This window comes from Terrapene carolina, unplaced genomic scaffold (assembly GCF_002925995.2).
Source record: "Terrapene carolina triunguis isolate 2854851 unplaced genomic scaffold, T_m_triunguis-2.0 Scaffold35098, whole genome shotgun sequence".
Lineage (NCBI taxonomy): Eukaryota > Metazoa > Chordata > Testudines > Emydidae > Terrapene > Terrapene triunguis.
The window spans coordinates 1,891,219-1,910,372 of NW_020699449.1; the positions used below are offsets into that span (position 1 = coordinate 1,891,219).

A 19,154-nucleotide genomic window follows, 5' to 3' on the forward strand; every position below is an offset into this window, starting at 1 on the left:
GAATGAAGAATGGAAAAGACTTCATTCGATCCCATCAACATTGCTGGGCTGATGGACAGGAATCGAAGAAGAATGATCAGTGCATCACTTCCACCAATATCTTTATCTAGATTAAGTTGTGGTCTTGTTTTGGGGGGCTAAGAGAAATAAATTCCTGCCTGCGTATGTTGGAGTTGCATACCTCGCAATCTTTCAAATGGCTAAAACGGGACACAGCACCATTCAGGCTTGGCCTGTCTGCCCCTCTGTAGACAGAGACAGAGAGGCCAAACGTGAGTGGAGCTGCAGCCTTGTGTGCCAGTCACACCACCACTCAGTTTGGGGAAACTCTCAAATAGGTGAGCCTCTTTGGACTCTCCCTTTCTGGGTGGCCCTGAATGCAAGAAATTTTCTGCTTCAACCAGCAGAGGGCTTTGGAGGTCAAAGCAGGACAATCAAACCTGGGACTGCTGGGAGGTCTGGAGTTGTTACTTGCAGTGCTCCAGAAAAATCCTTTGATTTTTATAAGCAGGTGTTGCAATTAGTGGTAGCAGCTTCAAGATGGCAAAAACACTTTTGCCTAAGTTTCTTCTCAGTGGTCATGCAGATGAAACTGGAATCTGTGAGTACTTGATACACTCTGAGCTGCTGCTCTCTGTGAATGAGTGGACTGATGAGAAAGCACCACAGAACATAGCAGTGTTTTTGAATGATGATGCCAAAGCTTTACACCAGAAGCTTCCCAGCATGAATCATGGATCTTACAGACAATTACACAAACACTTATATGACCTCTAGGAGAGATCTGTTTTTGAAATACTGGAGGGAATGACAAGATTGGAGTAAGAGAAAGGGGAACCCCTGCATACTTTATTTGCATTGAGGAGCCTGTTTAATAGGGCTTTCCCTGCCCCTCACAATCTGTGAGATAGCTTGAGTAAAGCAGAACCATCTGCACTGGATCTGGAACTGGCAAAGCAGATAGGGACCTATGTCCAGTGACAGGACATGAGCAAATCCTGTGTGAAAAGTCAGTTTATAAATGGTTTAACAGAGGAACTTCATAACCTGCTGGTGAAGGAAGATAACATACTGGATAAATGTATGGACGAGATTATGTGCAGAGTTACAAATGTGGAAGCAGAAGCTGGGATCTCCTTAAAAGGTATCAGCTATTAATTCCCAGACCCAGGGTGATTCCTTTATACCAAATGCTACACTTCAAGAAATGATTGCTAGTGAAGTGGCTAAAAACTTAGAGGAGTCCCAGTGCAAGATATTTGCAGAGATCCCATGGGTCAAATAAGAGCAACAGTCTCCCAAGTAGTTCCCAGGTCATATGACATTTGCAGGTAATGAGGAGGCAAAGCCCATGGGAGACAGAATTGCCCAAGCAGAGGGAAGCCACACCAATGAAACCAGAAGTTGCTGACAGAAGCATCCATAGAAGACAATGGAAGAAAGCAATTAAAACAGCTATTCTTACAGTATGCTAGTGTGTTCTCCAAGAATAATGGGAAGCTTGGGCGATATGATCAGATGCAACATCCCTTAAGCAAGGGACTGTTCCTGTGAGGCAAATCCTAAAGGATGCTAAATTGCATGCTAGAGGATGTCCTGCTTAGACCATCTATATCACCTTGGGCATCCCCAATTATAATCGTGAAAAGGCCCAGCGGAGACTTAAGAATATTTATTGAATACAAGAGACATAACTAAAGAGTTCAAGATAGCAGCCTTTCAGTCACTGAAGGAAAGACTGCTAAACCATGCTGTGTTTGAATTTCCAGACTCATCCTGTCCATTTGTGATAACCTGTGATGACTTATGGTCAGATTTGCATTTGAACAAATTGATTAGCTCAGTTGGCAGAGGCTGGTGGCCTTTGGAAGTCAAAAATTAAATGAAGGAGGAAAACAAAAATTCAGCAACAGTACTGGAATTTCTGGCAATTGTGGAGGCCCTTGGGGCCTATCATCCATATTTACTAGGTTCAGAATTCATAGTTCACCGTAAACATGGAAAGTAATATATGGTTGTGAATGCTCTCAGCTGGATGAGGACAGTGAAAATAGACTCCGACTGATCATGTGACGACATCTGGCAAGAACAGTCTAAGGACCCTGAGTTATTTTGGTGTGCTAAAAGATCTACCAAATGAGATGCAGACTGGAGAGGTTCAAAGCAGTTCAGGAACAATTAACATTGATCCAGCTACCCATTTGCTGGTGTATGACTTCCCAGGGCTATCAGGGTTGTCTCGTCAGCAAGCTTGCAGAGAGCAGTGCTGGAGTGTCTTCATGACATCAAAGCAGCAGGCTGCCTGGGGTAAGAAAAGACTCTGAACCAGATATTCGACAGATTTTTTTTTTGGCTGCAGATGTTAAGGATTTGGTACTTTCCCATCTTACCTGTCAAAAGAAAGCACCAGCAAGGAGCGGCAGAACTCCTTTTAGAGGATATGCCCCTATCTAGTAAGCCCTGGGGGTTCATGATTGTCTTGGAAGGGCCACAACCAGAAACACCAGTTGAAATCGATATTTGCTGATAGTGTATGACACCATGTAAACGTATGTTGTGGCAGAGGCACTGAAGGATAAAAGGCCTGAGACAGTTACAGCTGCATTGATGAAACACGTAATGTTGCAGCTTGCCCCTGCCCCTTCTCTCCCCCTCTGCCTCAGCTGCCTTTCAATGATCGGGGAAGGAATTTCAATCACTGTTATTACAGGAGGTTTGCTGATAACTCCAGATAACATACCTAAAGTGAGGTCTGGGGTTGCCCACCCTGCAGGTAATGGAAGAATGGAGAGAGTAAACAGCACCACTGGTTCCATGCTCATACTCTTAGCGAAGACCAATGAGACTGAGATATGAGGACACTTCTTGTCTTTGCATATAACACCAGCTGACACTCAACTATTCACCACTCTCTCTCTCTCTCTCTGATTATTTTTGGACTTGCAAACCCATGCTTGCATATGACTTGATGTTCAGCAAGAAATGGCAAGGCCTCCTGCACCTACACAGGCAGAGTCTTATACCAGTGACCTGAGCACAGCATTTCAGAAGGTGGAGAAACAAATGAGCCAGAAGGAACCATGACAAGCACAAGGTGCCAGGAAAAAGTGACCATGTGCCCATCTTGGAAGGAAAAAACATGTACTATGCACAAGGAAAAAATCAGCCAGGAAATAAATAAATAAATAAATAAATAAAACCTCAAATGTCCTCCTTTTCAGGGGGACCTTACACAATACTTAAGAAAATAAACAGTTTATCCTTGCTGATATGAAAAGTGAGAGCTTGCCCCTTTATTATTATTCAACAACCTCAGAGGAGGATTTGGAAATTCACCAGCAGATTCCCGTAACTTGTAATATGAAACTGGTTGTGGAGGAGTATGTCCTCAAGACTTCACCACACTGCAGTCTTCAAAAGACTGTCTACGCCCACCAGATATGCCTAACCTGGAGAATATGAACCCTATACATGCCAATAATCTCTGGATTCATTTACAAGTGACATCTCCATGACTGAATACAGGACTCGAGGAGGCAGACTAACAGGGAAACCTGTGAAGATGGCAGACTATCTGGATTCCTCGGAATTACAATGATAATAAAACTTTAGTTACTGTTTTCAAACTCTTATTAAACCAAAAGAGGGAAAGTTGTAATGATCAGTGCAGACAGCATCTTCACCAATAGATGGTGCTGAATCTTTATTTTACTGCGGTTATCTTGTTTTGATATTATGTTAACTTGGTTTGAGGGGCTTAGAAGGAAGTTCAATACTGCCTGTGTGTGCTGATGTTCTTACTTGCAATGTTCCAATAAATCCTTCAATTTCTATAAGCGAATATTACAGTGTTTGTAATTTTGTCACAATTTATGGCTGGAGTCTCAAAAGGGCCAGCTCCCAGGAATTAGAGAGATCTGGGAGGTGACTGATGGACCTTATTAGCCTACAGGAAGAACTGGAGACCTTAAGTCTTCATACTCTCAAATATCCTTCAAGTGTACCTTTATTTCTTCTTGTGGGGAAGGGTGAGAATATTTGGAAGTGGCCTGCATCCTGCATGTTAAGCTGAAAGGGGCCAACCCTGAATATTGGTTATTTGTAGGGCTCTACCAAATTCATGGCCATGAAAAACACAACATGGACTGTGAAATCTGGCCTTTTGTGTGCTTTTACCCATACTATACAGATTTCACGGGGTAGGCCAGCGTTTCTCAAATTGGGAGTAACAGGAGGTTCGCAAGGTTATTTTAGGGGGGGTAGCGGTATTGCCGCCCTTACTTCTGCGCTACTTTCAGAGCTGGGTGGCTGGAGAGTGGCAGCTATTGGTCGGGTGCCCAGCTCTGAAGGCAGCGCCCCGCCAGCAACAGCGCAGAAGTAAGGCGTGCCAATACCATACCATGCCACCCTTACTTCTGTGCTGCTGCCTTCAGAGCTGGGCGGCTGGCAAGTGGCAGCCACTGACTGAGGGCCCAATGCCATGCCATCCTTACTTCTGCGCTGCTGCTGGCGGCGGCTCTGGAATGACATACAAAGAGATTTGAGGTGTGTGCAAAAAACTCTGGAGACTATCAGATGAACAAAGTTGAGCTGGAAAATGTATCCTTACAACTTATTTTAAATGGGAGAGAGAATGCAAGAAAGTGCATGCATGTGTGTGTGCACACGGGAGGAGTGACATGTAAGAGTGGAAAAGCCACGGAACATAATGTACTTCCACTTCATTCTATGAGTATTGTTTTTTCTGTAAGTAAACTGCACCAGCGCCATCTTGCCAACAAACAATTGAGGTATAAACACACCCCTGGAACATTAAACTTCAAATGAACTCATTTACAGAGTACAAATATCCCAATCCCTGACTAGTGTGACCATCAGAGAAAATCCTACTCCCACTGGAGGCAACAGGAGTTTTTTCCAATGACTTCAACAGAAGCAAGAGGAGATGCCCCCCTCCCAAATACTGTTAGCAGGTTCCTGATAATATTTATAATAAGATTGCAGGACAGTTTCCATTCTAATCCATTGTTTGCTCATATCCATAATGTTGTTAAACCACCCTTTTGGGTCTGAAATTCTCTATGCTTAGTATCTGTCCCATTATTGAGCAAAATAATAAAAACACCTAGCACTTATATTGCACTCTTCATCAGTAGAGCTCCGAATGCTTCACAGTCTTTTTAATGTACTTATCCTCACAATACCTCTGTGAGGTAGGGAAATATTATTATCCCCATTTTTTCAGATAGGGAAGTGGGGCATACAGGATCTTGCCCAAGATCACACAGGAAGTCTGTAGAGGAGCTGGGGAATTTAACCAGGTCTCTCAAAGTCTAAGCTAGGGCCCCAATCACTAGACTGTCCTTTATCTCAAAACAGTTCAAACATTTCTATGTGAAAGGAGAGTGAGGGGAAAAAATGCACTTTCCCCCAAAATAAAAAAAAAAAAAATCTGACTTTTTGGAACAGGGCTATAAGTGGCTGAAGTTTGAAAATGGCACTTTGACATGGAGACATTCCTTGCTGAGGGAAGGAATAAATGGCCTTCTATGGAAGGAAATTGGTTTTGATTTGTATTTAAGTAAATTTCAAAAGAATCTTGCTTGACAATGTAAAAGTTTTAACAGGTTATACTGTGTAGAGGGGTGTGTGTCCGAAAGCCTGTCTGCTTCTCTCCCAAGCCCTGCAAACCACTGTAGCTCTGAACCACAAACTGGCATTTAAATTAGCTAGCAATGTGGACTCCCTACCCATGTTCAATGTCACTCTGCAACTACACTTCATTACATCATGGCAAATAAGAGAAACAACATAGTGATGACAACCCAGTGACCAACCCCTACCCCTCCACCTTATTCATCATTTTTGTATGCACAGATGCACTTTCGGCTAACGTAAAAACTAGAGGATACAGACAGACAAACTTCAACCAGCTTTGTATGCATCTAAGATGAAATCTGGCAGGCTGAGTCACATATGTGCTGGATGCCATGTGTCCCAACAGCATCAAATTAGCCCTCACTGCTGTTCGGAGGTTGGTTTTTAGACTTGTGCAGAGGTTGGTTTTTAGACTTGTGCCGAGGTTCAAAATGGACCCGAACTATTCTTGAAGCAGGCCGGTCATTGCAGTCATAGAATCAAGAATGGCTCCAATGAACTCGATTCTTTTAATTGGTGACAAAAATCAACTGCTCGGTTTTATTTTTAGACCCAGCTGATCAAATAGGGATTGAATCTGGTGGATGTGGTCCATCACCTGTTGGTTGAACTGGCCCCAAACCAGAAGCAAGGGACACCATCCTGAATTTTATCTTCCTGATAAACGTGCTTAACTTTCTTAAGCCCAAGATAGGCCTCAAACCCCCTTTGGGTATGATGAAAGGACCATGAGCTTGAGGCAGAGAGCTCAAACTTGTAACCACAAGCAGTGAGAAATGAATCAGTGTGGCCCTTCCCTTTTTGCCCTCAATTCAAGGCACAAGGATGTGCAGAGCACATGCGCCACCCCAATGGGTACTGCTAGCTGAAGGTCTGACTCGCATATTCTGGGTTCATACACACCTGAAGTAGAATATATATTATGTGCACAATCATTTGAAAGAACACAAAATGACACAGCTTGCTCTTAATCTCTGTTCTTCCACCCTCTCCGCTCATTTCAATTATGTCAGTCCTGCTTCTCAGAGCTCCCTCTATTTTTCAACAGGGTATTTTAATGTTGAAAAGCACAGAACTCTCTGCACCCCTCAAAAAAGAGCTGGATAAGCAGGGAAAGACATTTTAATGTGTCATACGTAAGATGGGTCAACAGTATTTCCTACTGTGGTTCCAGAGTGAGATCCAAAGTCTGGATGGGAGTAAATGAGGCCAGGAAAGAATCCAGGCAAGAAAAACACAGAATTGATGCCTGGGGCCATATTTCTTATCACATAATGTGCTGGACTGATCAAAGCTCACAATCTCTCCATTATTATGGTAGGATATTTTCTTAAATGCAGAACACCTGAACTCAGGGGGCCATTACCATATTAAAATTAATAAAGGATCTCAGTGTCCCTGAAGCGGTCAAAGAAATGAAAACGAGAGACCAGCCAAGTCTGCTGCCTTTGGGAATTTCAGTGCAAAATTAAAAACAGTTAATACTGAGTTTGTGTGTCTTGAAAGAAAAGTTTTAATATTTTCAGAAACACAGAATGACTCTTTTCTTATAGCTGACATGAGAAAAGTTGTCTGTACTCAGCATGCTGTCAGCTGCTGCTATCTTTGTAACAGATCCTGGACTTGAAAGTCATAAATTACTGACATTCTCCCCGATCCCCAGTCCACAAACAAAGCACTCTGGTCTCAGGTGTCTTTAATCTGTTAATTTTCTTTGTTTGTTACATTAGCTCACCCGTTCCAGATCTCATTAGCTTTCTCCTGTTACACACCTCCAGCCGCACCACAACCTCAGTGTCTGCAGTCTCCCGGTGTGACAGCTTCCCTCCTGAGAGCCACTACAGAGGTTACTCTAATGACTGTCACTAAATACACAACCCTGCTATCAGACATAACATTAATCTAAATGTAACATCGATTAAAACATTTCAATGAGAAAAATATTTACCCAGGGAAGCAAGGATTATGTTTAGAGCATAATCAAAACAGAAAAAGTCCTTATCTCCTGATAGGTTTTAGCAAGTGACTTACACTTTCATTTAATGTCTTTAAGAATATTAACTAAGGATTTTAACATAGAAACTGATACTGTAAACAGCTCATGTTTATTTACAGTTGAAAGGCAAAGAGAGTTTGACCTTCTGTTTTTAAAATATTTTTTCACTCTTTAGAAATTCTTCACTGAGAGTAGAAAAACCAGCCCAATCAGCCTGCTCAAAAACTGAACGAGGAGTGCAATCACCACTAAACCCCAGTACCTTCTTGCTCCCTGATGGGGACTGAAAGCATTGACAAGGCAGTACAAAGCACATTGAGGAAAGAGGGCACCTTCCTTCACTCTCTAGTAACCAGGCCTTGCCTTCACTGTGAGAGAGGCAATGAAAGGCCTCAGAAAACTCTGCATCCAGCCCATGGTGATTGGAAGAAAGATCACCACAATGTGGATCCTTTGAGGGTGGGAAAAAGTAGGTGGCCTCATGGCGCCAAGAAGAGTTTAACATACCCCTGGACAATCTACCATCAGCAAACCCAAGATGCTGAGATGTTGGGGATCAAGGAAGCAAGTCAATATACTGAACAATCCAAAACGAGTTGCACTATCCCTTCACTCTCTGCTAGCTCAATTATTGTTAATCAGAAGGGGACCAAAACATATAAGCTTCCTGTTCCCCAGCCATCTTAGGATTTGATTCTGCAAGGTGTTGAGTGCTCTGGCTTTGGTCCACCAAAGCACCTGTCCCATTGCAGTGATTAGTACCATGCAGCAAACCCTCAAAGAGTAGGTCCTCATTGGTTTCAAAACAGAATGAGCACAGAAGGTGATGGGGACAATACAACATCAGTGTGTACTTTTATGTCACATACTTCTCTATGTCTTATGAATGAGTTGCCCAATCTAGTAATTTGAATTTTCGTTTAAAAAAGAAAAAAAAAAGTTTCTAGCCTTCATGCTTGCAGAGAAAAGTTTGGAGATGTGACTGAAGTGCATCCTCAATGCTCAAAAACACAGAAAGCAAATAAGAACCCAAAGTTTGTTATTTTTTCTTTATAAAGCTCATTTTAAGCCATTCTGATGATTCTTGAATGTTCTGGGTTTGCAACACATGGTTGGAGACCCAGTGATTAAGGTAGCTGTTCCTAGTGACTACTCTGAATGACTGAGCTGAGATTCCCAGATCTGCATGTGCATGGTTGTGTTTCCTCCCCTATGAGCCTCACACTGCAGGACTACATAAGAGTAACAAGACTAATGTATATAGCAGAGATAAGAACATATTCATCATGTAAATAAATAAGTTACAACAAACTGAAGTTGTGACAATTTCTCTCCATTAATGGAAACTGACTAGCTACAAGGCGCCGAATCAACCATTGCTCAGCCAAGAGGTAATGCTACAGTAGCTTTTGCATGGTTTCCATGTCTTACTTTTGTCAATCAGAAGGTAGGATGATTACAATTTAAAAAAAATCAACAATTTGAAATCCTATGATGGCCCAGATGCTGTAAACACTCAAGAATGTGCTTCATTTTATTCATAAGTAGACCCACTGACTTCAGTGAAATGATTCAAGTCAGTAAAGTTATACACACCTTAAAATGTTTGCACGGTGGATTCCTATATTTGGAATACTGGATCCCCTGATTTATATTTTGGACTGCACTGCTAAGCACTAACAGAGATTTTCTTTTCACATTCCATGTGATGATAATAGCAAAACCCAATAATTTGAGAGTATGTGGCGGACAACATATATTTTCTTTTTTCTTTGTTTATATGCAACATGAGCTATTCCATTTAGGTCTCGTTAAAGAGTGACAAATCGACAGCTATCACAGGAAAACCATTTGAAAAATTATTAAAATTTAACACATCAGTTTTGCAAAAGGCAAATGTTTCTGAAAATAGTTGGGTTTTTTTATGTAAAAGATGTTTACCTTTGCAAGTCCAGCACGATGAGCACCTTTTGATTCCATGTACGCTAAGTATTTGTTGAACTCCCTGAATTCATCCATTGAAGGCCTAAAAGTCATAATTTTGCAGCTTGGGTTGGGAGGACTGTCCGAGACGACAGCTGCCATTTTGGCTCAATATCAGTCCTGCTAAAAATTAAACAAGTTATTAATAAGTATAATGTATATTGAAATGAAAAATCCTTCAATGAAAATAGCCTCCAAAAATATATCAATATATCTGCTTCTACCTGGAATGAACGCTTTTGAAATACTATCTCCCAGGCTGGTTATAAGAAAACACAATATAAAAGTACGACTAGGTTGTTCGGCCATTATCCACCCTGGTGAACCCAATCATGAGTAACAGTTGCACAATCTAGCCCCTCATTGTTTGTCTTTATAACGATATACTCTCTAAACTTATCCTTCAATATTATAGCAGCATCTGCTTGGGCTGGTTCATCTCCAGTACACTGTAATTTTCTCTGTTGTAGGTATTTACAATACATGGCAGCCTCATCACCATAGACCCCAAGCACCTCACAATACTCCTGTTTGGCAGTGAAGTCTCATTATTCCCATTTTACACCTGGGGAATTGAGACACAGAGAGATTAAGTGACATGTCCTAGGTGTTCTGGTCACACCAGAAATTTATTGCACAGCCAAGAACTGAACCCAGATTTCCTGACTCCTTAACCACAAGACTTTCCTTCCCCTCACTGTTTCTTTTAATAGGTTTTAAAGTATATATATCTATACCAAAGGCATAAAGAAACAGGACAAGTCCTCTCCCCCCCCCCGCATGTTTTATCACTAAAAAGAGTAATTAATTTATTTCATTTAATTAAAAGCAACAAAAAAATACATTCTTGTCTCTCATACAAAGATATAATACTCATGAAATGAGTAGCCATTTATGTGGTTTTCACATATTTATGCTTCTGCTATAGAAACTAACACCAGTCCTGCAATTAGATCTGCTAGTACAGACCCCATCACCCATACAGAGCACTTGTGGGATCAAAGGCATACTTTCTGGGTTTGCAACTGAGGCATGTTGCATACCTCATGGCAGAACGCAATACAATAATTCAACCTTTGATTGACTTTTTAGAGAATTTGCATTATATAGCACAAAAAGGAATCAAACTGTTATAAGCAACGTCAGCTCACTGTAGGTCATCGTTTCTCTTTTGCTCTATGCAAAAGCATAGCCGGGGGGGGAAATTACATAGTGTTATAATTCAAAATAGTCACCTTTTTGCTCTGTAAAATACTATTTTAAAGCATCATCATTAAATACCAGCCATATAATCCTAATTCTAGCTCAAAGTGTAACAATATATGTGAGCACAGCTATGAAAGAGAAAGTTAAACCAGTTTACATATTAAAACATCTTAGCTCCATTTGTTAGCATTTTTAAATACGCTGTGTTAAATGTGTGGTTTCCATGAGCAGTAAATATTTGTTCTAATATACTGGAATCTGTCATGAAAAAACAAATAATGAATATTGAAATTAACTGGCATTAAAGCATGTTGGCCTTCCCACCATTATGGGATGGTGGGCAAGGACCCAAAGGCAGGCCACGAACCGTGCGGTTGCCATGTTGCAACTTTAAGAGAATGGGGCAGTACCTCTAAGAGGAGGGCTCTTATTGGGTAGTCTTGGAGCCTTCAACAAGCTCGTAGGTTGGCTGGCTAGCTAGGGGCACAGAGCAGTTGGTATTGACAAGAAAAGCACATGAAGGTCCTTCCCTACTCTGCCCTCCACCTCCACCACAGCAAGATATTCCTAATACTCTACAGTCACACCTTGGATAATCCTCCACACTCTTTCCAGTCTTGCTGCCACTGCTACAGTGGCTTCATGCCTGCTGCTTATTGCAAACCTTGGGGACATCTTCACTTTTCCTTCCTCGCCTTCTCCATCATCAGCTGTGGCTCTTATCTCCTCCCCACCCCACAAAACTCTCTTTATGGCCCCTGCTTGGGAAGGACTGTGGCACAGCAGATAGTGGTGGAGGACAGAGTAGAAACTTCTGAATTTTTATCTCATCTGCTCCAGCAACCTCCTCTGTGCCCTTAGGCAAGTCTCTTAACCCAGGCCTCACTTCCTCCATCTGGGGAATGAATTTAATAATCATGATGTAGTTACGAGTGTGTGTGTGTGTGTGTGTGTGTGTGTGTGTGTGTGTGTACACATGCACATACCACTAGCTTGGCCACAGTATCCGGTCTTTGTTGGTTTAGTTTTGTGTGAACTGCTGCTCTTCACATCTGTCTGTGAAAGATTCTTTTATGTCACTCTCCCTCCCCTATTAGTGTCCCTGCACTTAATCTGCTTTTGTGCCTTTACTTTCCCCTTACAGTCGATCTTTAGTTCTCCCACACATGCACACACCTGACTCCTTCTCTTGGCATCTATCACCTTGTTTTCTTGACCTCACCTTCAGTAAGTCCCTCTCCCCTCTCTACTTTTTCTTTGTACCTAGGAAATTGTTTGAGCTGAAACCTTGGCTTTGGTTGAGTGGCTTTTTTTTTTTTTTAACTGTTTCTCTGTTTAAGCCTGCAAGGACTATGGGGTAGGGTGGTTGATGTAGTTTGACCATTCACCTTTTTTTACTGGTTTCATTCAGATTCCTTTCCCTTTTCCTGAGAAACAGTTGTTAAGGTGCCTGATCGAGATGCTTGGCTTAGACCGGTGAATTGTACTATTCTGATTTCTGGATATTTTTTCATATAGTGGCTTTTAAATGGTGAGAGGGGATGGGAGGTGTGCATATGTGTATACACAGTTGGGGCATTCAGGGGGGAGAGGGAGTACACAGTTGGGACAGTCAATAGTTTTCTTAATGGTAATCAATTGAGATATACCGGATATACCTTGCATAAAGGATCCTTGGAGTCATTTCCACCAAGAGTGCCCCTTTCCTTTCATCTCCACTTCTGGATGCATAGCTGATCCTGCTACAATCACTGGCCCAGGGAATATGGAACTGGAATGGGATCCATGAGACCTGGGCATAGTGATACTTGCCTTTTCTGACATGCTTGAAGGTTACTGAATGGGGGACACTGTATTAAAGCCAGGTGTTCATATGTTATGGTGGGCAAGTGCCAGGCTTTCTACCAAGCAATGAACAACATTAAGAGGCCTCCTGTACCCACTGCCACCGTCCTTAATCCATACCTGCTATTTCAGGCTATGTGCCTGGCGCGGTGTTTCATATTCTTCTCAGCCACTACTGATTCAGCAAGCATTAGAAAATCATATTTACACTTTTTCATCCTTATTAGGCATTTCCTCCAAGAGAGGCTACATTAGAAAAGTAAATGTACGGTAGCACTAAAGATTCAAGCATGCTGACCAACCAGTAAAACTAATTACCGGTACTTCTACTCATTTGCCAAGAGGTTATACATCTGCTTCACTGATTGCAGATAAACAAGGCTACATTTTAGTCACGGGTATTTTTAGTAAAAGTCATGGACAGGTCATGGGCAGTAAACAAAACTTCACGGCCCGTGACCTGTCCATGACTTGTACTATATAGCCCTGACTAAATCTTGGGCTGCACCCTGGGGGCACTATGGGTGTTCGGGGGGGCGCCACAGGTGCTCGGGGGGAGGGTGGCGGGACTGGAAGGCTCCCTACCTGGCTCTCCGTGGCTCCCCAGAAGCGGCAACATGTGCCTCCCTCAGCTCCTAACTCCGCGCGCTGATCCCACCCCAAGCATCGGCTCCGCAGCTCCCATGGTGGGGAACCGCGGCCAATGGGAGTTGCGGGGGCAGTGCCTGCAGACAGAGGCAGCACCCAGAACTAGGAACTGAGGGAGGGACATGTTGCTGCTTCTGGGGAGCCCCCCAAGGTAAGCACCACCCGGAACCCTCACCCCCTTCTACACCCCAACCCTGAGCTTCCTGCCACACGCACCCAAAGTTGCTCAGGCATCCCCCAGGACAGCTGCACTGGCCACCGCAGAAGTCCCAGAAAATCACGGAATCCGTGACTTCGGTGACCTCCGTGACAAACTTGCAGCCTTACGGATAACTAAAGAAGAACTCAGACTTCTTAACAAGATAATTACTTCATAACCACAATAGCCAAAAGGTGTATTTCCTCAACAGTAACAGAAAGACCACATCCAACAGCTGTTATGGGTGAGCCTCTGGAGGTCGGGAATGTTCCATTGGTGCAATTCTTACCACATACACTCACACATAAGCCACTGGGCTTTGTGCTAGGATAACCTCCCCTTCCTTTCATGTGCAGGTCTTAATTTGATTGACAGGGCATGAGGGAGGATAAGAGTGAAGGAAGAATAGAGGAGAGGATAACAGAAGTGAAAGAGTGTAGTGGCACTTAAGGGAGGAATATTTTTCCACTATGTTTAAAAAATAGCATTTATGGTATTTTCCCCACCCTTAATCCCAAATGGGTGAACTGACTGCCTTACTTGACCTACAGTGCTGTTTCTATTTTACTAGTTTTCCCCTGAACCGTGATGGGGATTGAGACTAGAACTCCCCCTATATTTATCGATGTCCAGCTACCTACATTTTTCTAGGAGACAAAGTGGTTTCTTCTCTTATTTATTTAAGGGATTTAAATGTAATTTTCCTTATTCCTGAGATGCAGTTTGATTTTTCGATATTTATCTGAAAAATAGAGGATTTTTCTTTAAAGTTTTTTTTAAGATGGACTGCTTTACATTTAGGGCCTTTTCCCCCCAGATCCACACCCCACCCCCTACTTCTTCCTTTCTTCCAACCCTCCTTTAACTTGGGTTTTAAGGTAGGTAAAAAGAAAACCGTTAGAAGAAGAAAGATCTTATGCAATATATAACCCCCCCGTCCAGTAGAGCTACAAGGCTGGGTTATATCGCCCCTGCCATGTTCTGGACAATTTTTGGGAGGATAATTGGCAATGATGTATGGCATGAACTCTGACAGCCAGGACTTAAGAAGTTAGTAAGGGCCTTTGTCCTTCAATGCCTGGCGTGCAATATTACCTGCAGGAACATGCTCATGACAGATAACGGTATTGCTGACACACACTCATTTTCAGTTGAAATTTTGCTGATATGACCCTACTACAGAGTGAGAGCCTACGATGCTGCTGCAGCATCTATGGATAGGAGTAACCCAAGAGGTTTGGCATTGGTGAATCAGACTATGCTCCCAGAGACCTTGTGGTACCACCGGGCTGCTTTTATCCATTTTGTCTTGTAAGAAGGTTGCTAAATTCCATGACTTGTGACCCATTTATCGAAACATGTGGGCCAATGCACTAGGGAGCAAGGTTCCACTCAGAGACCTCATACCTACCGGTCATCTTCATTCAGTGCACAGGCTGCCAGATGCCCTGATCTGTAAAGGAGTTTCATAGTGTGCTGAACAATGGAAGGTTTGGCTAGGTCTTGGAAACCTCCAGAGGAGCAGGAACTACCCACTCACACTCACTCTGCTGTAAAGCATTATGGCTGCCTTACTCAAAGCTACCAACATCAGGCAGGAGGCCCTGTTGTTCAGGGTAGCCTTTCGGCATGCTCCTGGTAAGAAAGTTTGCAGTAGGGGCTGAGGGAAGCCAATTCTAGCACATTCCACAGAGAAGACTGGAGTAATGCAAAAGACATTTACCTTCAAATCCCTTTCTATAAGCCTGAGTAGTTGGAACCAGACCTGAGCTGGGCCTGAGGTGGGTGTCTGGGTTATTTGGCCTGTTCGATAGCTGCTTTGTCATCCCGTCCCCTTTGGCAACCTTTGAGTAAAAGCTTTCTGTTCATACACAGGGACTCTTTCCCCTCATTCAACATCAGCTAATCCCAGGTTCAGGAATTGGATAGATGGTGCTCTGTCTGCTTTAGAACATATGTCTGCTCAGATTTGGCTTCCTATTTGTCAGCCAGCAGAGCTGACCATAGTATCACTCTTCAATTTGTGCCCATTCTCAGTGCTTATCTTTGCTTGCAGCTTCAGGGGCCAGACTGGATCAACATGATCAGCAGATTCCCTTCCCCAGTTGGATCTCGGGCCAGCCTGTAAGAATGAAAATTCCTAAATAGTTTTCTCCTAGGAAATACCCAATATGGAAGAGTCACCCTGGGCTCTGCACATGAAGAGCTGCTGTGCGACCGGGTGCCTCTATTGAGAGCACATGGGTCAAAGAGTCACGAAACTGGGAATAAATTTAAGACTTGTATTACTTTTGATTAAGCAGCATATAAACATCTTTAATCCTGCATTTCCTCAATCCTTCGAAAAAATTCTTCTCACCCCTATTTTCAGCATTCTAAGTTTGCAAACAAATCAGTTACTGCAAACAAAAATCAGAAGGGGGGGGGGGGGAAATCAGGGCTTAATATGGGAGTCCAAGGTCAGCCTTAAATATGGTGTCATTACCAACAGCTCCATAAAACTGTGCAGCACCTTGGACTTGGTCCAATTCCAGTTGAAGTCTATGGAAATTGGGATCAGGCCCACGGATACTTATGAGAGGTGCTATGTAAAAAATAAATAAATACGACCTACATAGTATGAATTCCCCACACAGATATCTTAGTGTAGAAGATAATAGAAATCCCGGAAACAAATACAGATGTTAACAAGTGACACCAGAACAATGTTTTATTGATTATCTGTCAATTGTTAAAAGCTATTAACAGACCTCTATCATTAGAGCTAAAGACTGCATCTCTTTAATGTCCTCTTCCACTACTGTTGTAAAGAGAAAATTGCTGCTAAAGTTTAGATGATACAAAAGTTGTGGGGGCTTTGTTCATTCATTTCCCTTGCTAGCTAGTTCGTGCATTTATCTTTTTCATCTTTATTCAGTGGCTGTGGCTTGAGAACAGCTTCTCTCCCTTCAGAAGTTGTTTCTAAGTTTATCTTCTGTAGGGGAAGGAAACCAATATTTAAGTCTCAGCTAGTGAGCAGACGTTAATCTGTTAATTGCAATCAGTATAACAACTTATCAAGCAGTAATTATACATTTTGAGAGTTTGGAAATATTTCAAGGAGCAGATTGAGACTAGAAATATATACTTGGTCATGTCTTAATATACTATATATAAAGAATCTAGTATTTTGATATATTAAGAATGTGTTTACTAGTCCTTCTCTGCTGAGATAAAAAATTTCTCAATAACTGAACTCTCTGCAAATTTATACTCTGCTTCTATTGTGATTTTATGTTTTAGATATTTCCAGTTTACAGGTCATTCAGCTAGTTAGAACACATCTGTAGTCAACAAATATTTCAAATTCATTTATTTTTAAACTTTGTCCTCATTCAGCATGTGTGTGTACCATGAAGGAGGGGGAAAAAGTGATTTCCCTTTTTATTCTTATACTATCTTCTTCCTCTACCTATACAATTGGATTCATGGTAGTAAGGCAGTGTGGCTTTACAAGCAGAAGACAACAAAAGATACTACCAACCTAACCTTTAAAACCCCTAAAAACTTTCTCCATAAAAAGCCTGTTTTAGAATGTGGCATAAACAAAACAACAAATGATTCAGTGTAAGAGGTCTTAATTGCATTTTGAGATGGCTACTCATCACTCATGGATAATGTACCTATCCTAAACTTATGCTGATGTCTTTGTACCACTCTGCATGATCACATGTTCTATGCATATGCTGATGCATATTATAGCTAGAGCAGTAGCAAAAGCCATTGTTACAGTTGTTTGCAGGCACAGCACCTCTTCCTCTATTCCTCCAGACGGTGTCTTGGTGGGTATACTGCAAATATTGCAGAGAATGAAATCCTCTGCAATCTTTGCTATCCAAGCAAAATAGCATGTACATACAATTACATCCAAAACCAACCCACAACGCATTAAAAGCATAGTAAGGTTTCAAAGTCGAGGACTCAAAATTTAAGCCCCAAATGAGCACTGCCTTCCAGAAGTTCCTATGGCTGCCTTGAAGAATTTACTTTTAGTTGGTGGTATCTTCCTACTCTACTGGCCAAACGCATACAGTGAAAGGATGGACACAGGCATCTAAGAGCCAGAGGATTAATGCCCAATTTACTTAATGAGGGGAAAATTTACTATAAAGTCAGCACTGGAATTTGGCCTCAGAATCAGTATTTTACCTCAGAATCAAAGAAAGAGAGAGCGAGCGCGCAAAATCAATTGCTTGACATAAAATAAAAATCTCTGTATTGCCGGGCGAGAGAAAGAACACTGTAGGAAAAAAAGAAAAAAGGTAATTTGTTACCTGTGAATTTGTATCTTCAATTCCTTCTTTTACTTCCTCCTACCAACAAGTGTAGACCAAAAAAATTAGATAGATATATTTATTAAAATCAGTTATATAGTACCATACATTTACATAGTGCCTCAAATGATATGATATAAGATACAAAAAGTTTCCAACCTACTGGCCTGATTCTGCAAGCACTTATGCATGAGTTACTTAACTCATATGTGCATTTCATTTAATTTCCAGAGTTTTCAGGATCAATTCTTCCATAAAACAAAATTAAAACAATGACAAAGTGAAACATGAGTCTGTGGCTCATGAAAGGGAGGCTATGGAGATAATGGATAAAGACAAGAGGAAGAGAGATTCTTGGAGAAATGGATTTTCAGATAGTGGAATCCAAGAGAAATTCAGACAAACACAAAAATCCCAACAGGAAAAATTTAACTGCCAGCAAAAAGGTTGCTTCCACCCACTGAAGATTGGAAACATGTGAGTAGTGACATTGTAAATCCTTAACATATAAGGAGCAACCAGCCCACCATTCTGACTTCTCATCTCCAGCTCCTAGTAGTAACAATAGGAGAAATTAAGCTCATTTATCAAAGCTGTTGTAGAAGGTGGTGGAAGGGAAAAAAAATATATATTTGGTGTCAATTATATTTTATTTTATATTTTTTATATATATAAACTTAAATATAACCTGCATTACAGTGCAGATAACTGAATTTAAAAAGCTACATACAACTATGCTAAACGACATGCACATGTGGCCTGATGTGTGTTCGTGCCCACCACTGCAATATATACATAATGGTGGATATTTGCTATTTATAAGCCCCCACTGGCAGCCAAGTATCACTGGAAAGAGATCATACAGGATATTTGATCTCTGTGTATCCATTTGATTTTCAAGCCTTCACCTTCAGACAATTAAAAAAAAGTACAGTCTCATTAACAAGAATACAGATCCACTCTACTCTATTCCCCCAAGCCCACAGGAAAATTAATATTCCCTCCTTACTCATCATTCTATGCTTTCTCAAACAGTCTGAAATCTATTGTAAATGCATATGCTACCTAAGAGTACCTCCATCTGCATACAGAGAGATCCTATGAACAGCTCTGGGAATTAAGATGGTGTGGCTTCATGCCATGCAAATTTACTGCTCTACAGCCAAAATGCTTCTGAAATAAATGTAGTCAAACTTTACTAATTCTGGGTCACTGAGAACGAAAATGATGCCTAAAATTGTTGATTGGCTCTAGTTTTTAAGATATGCTATTGGGTCAGTATATACGACCCTTGACTTGGGAATGG

General features: G+C 41.7%; 1 protein-coding gene across 1 annotated transcript in view; it reads right to left on the minus strand.

The window, feature by feature from the left end:
- Positions 1-17,889, minus strand: part of LOC113405360 (lysine-specific demethylase 4C-like) — a 390,365-nt gene extending 372,476 nt beyond the window's left edge. The window contains exons 1-2 of the mRNA XM_026646511.1: positions 17,849-17,889; positions 9,596-9,760 (exon numbers count right to left, since the gene is read on the minus strand). Coding sequence (XP_026502296.1) covers positions 9,596-9,739 — 144 coding nt within the window. The 5' untranslated portion in view covers positions 9,740-9,760; positions 17,849-17,889. The remainder of the gene's footprint in view (positions 1-9,595; positions 9,761-17,848) is intronic.
- Positions 17,890-19,154: the final 1,265 nt, after the last annotated feature.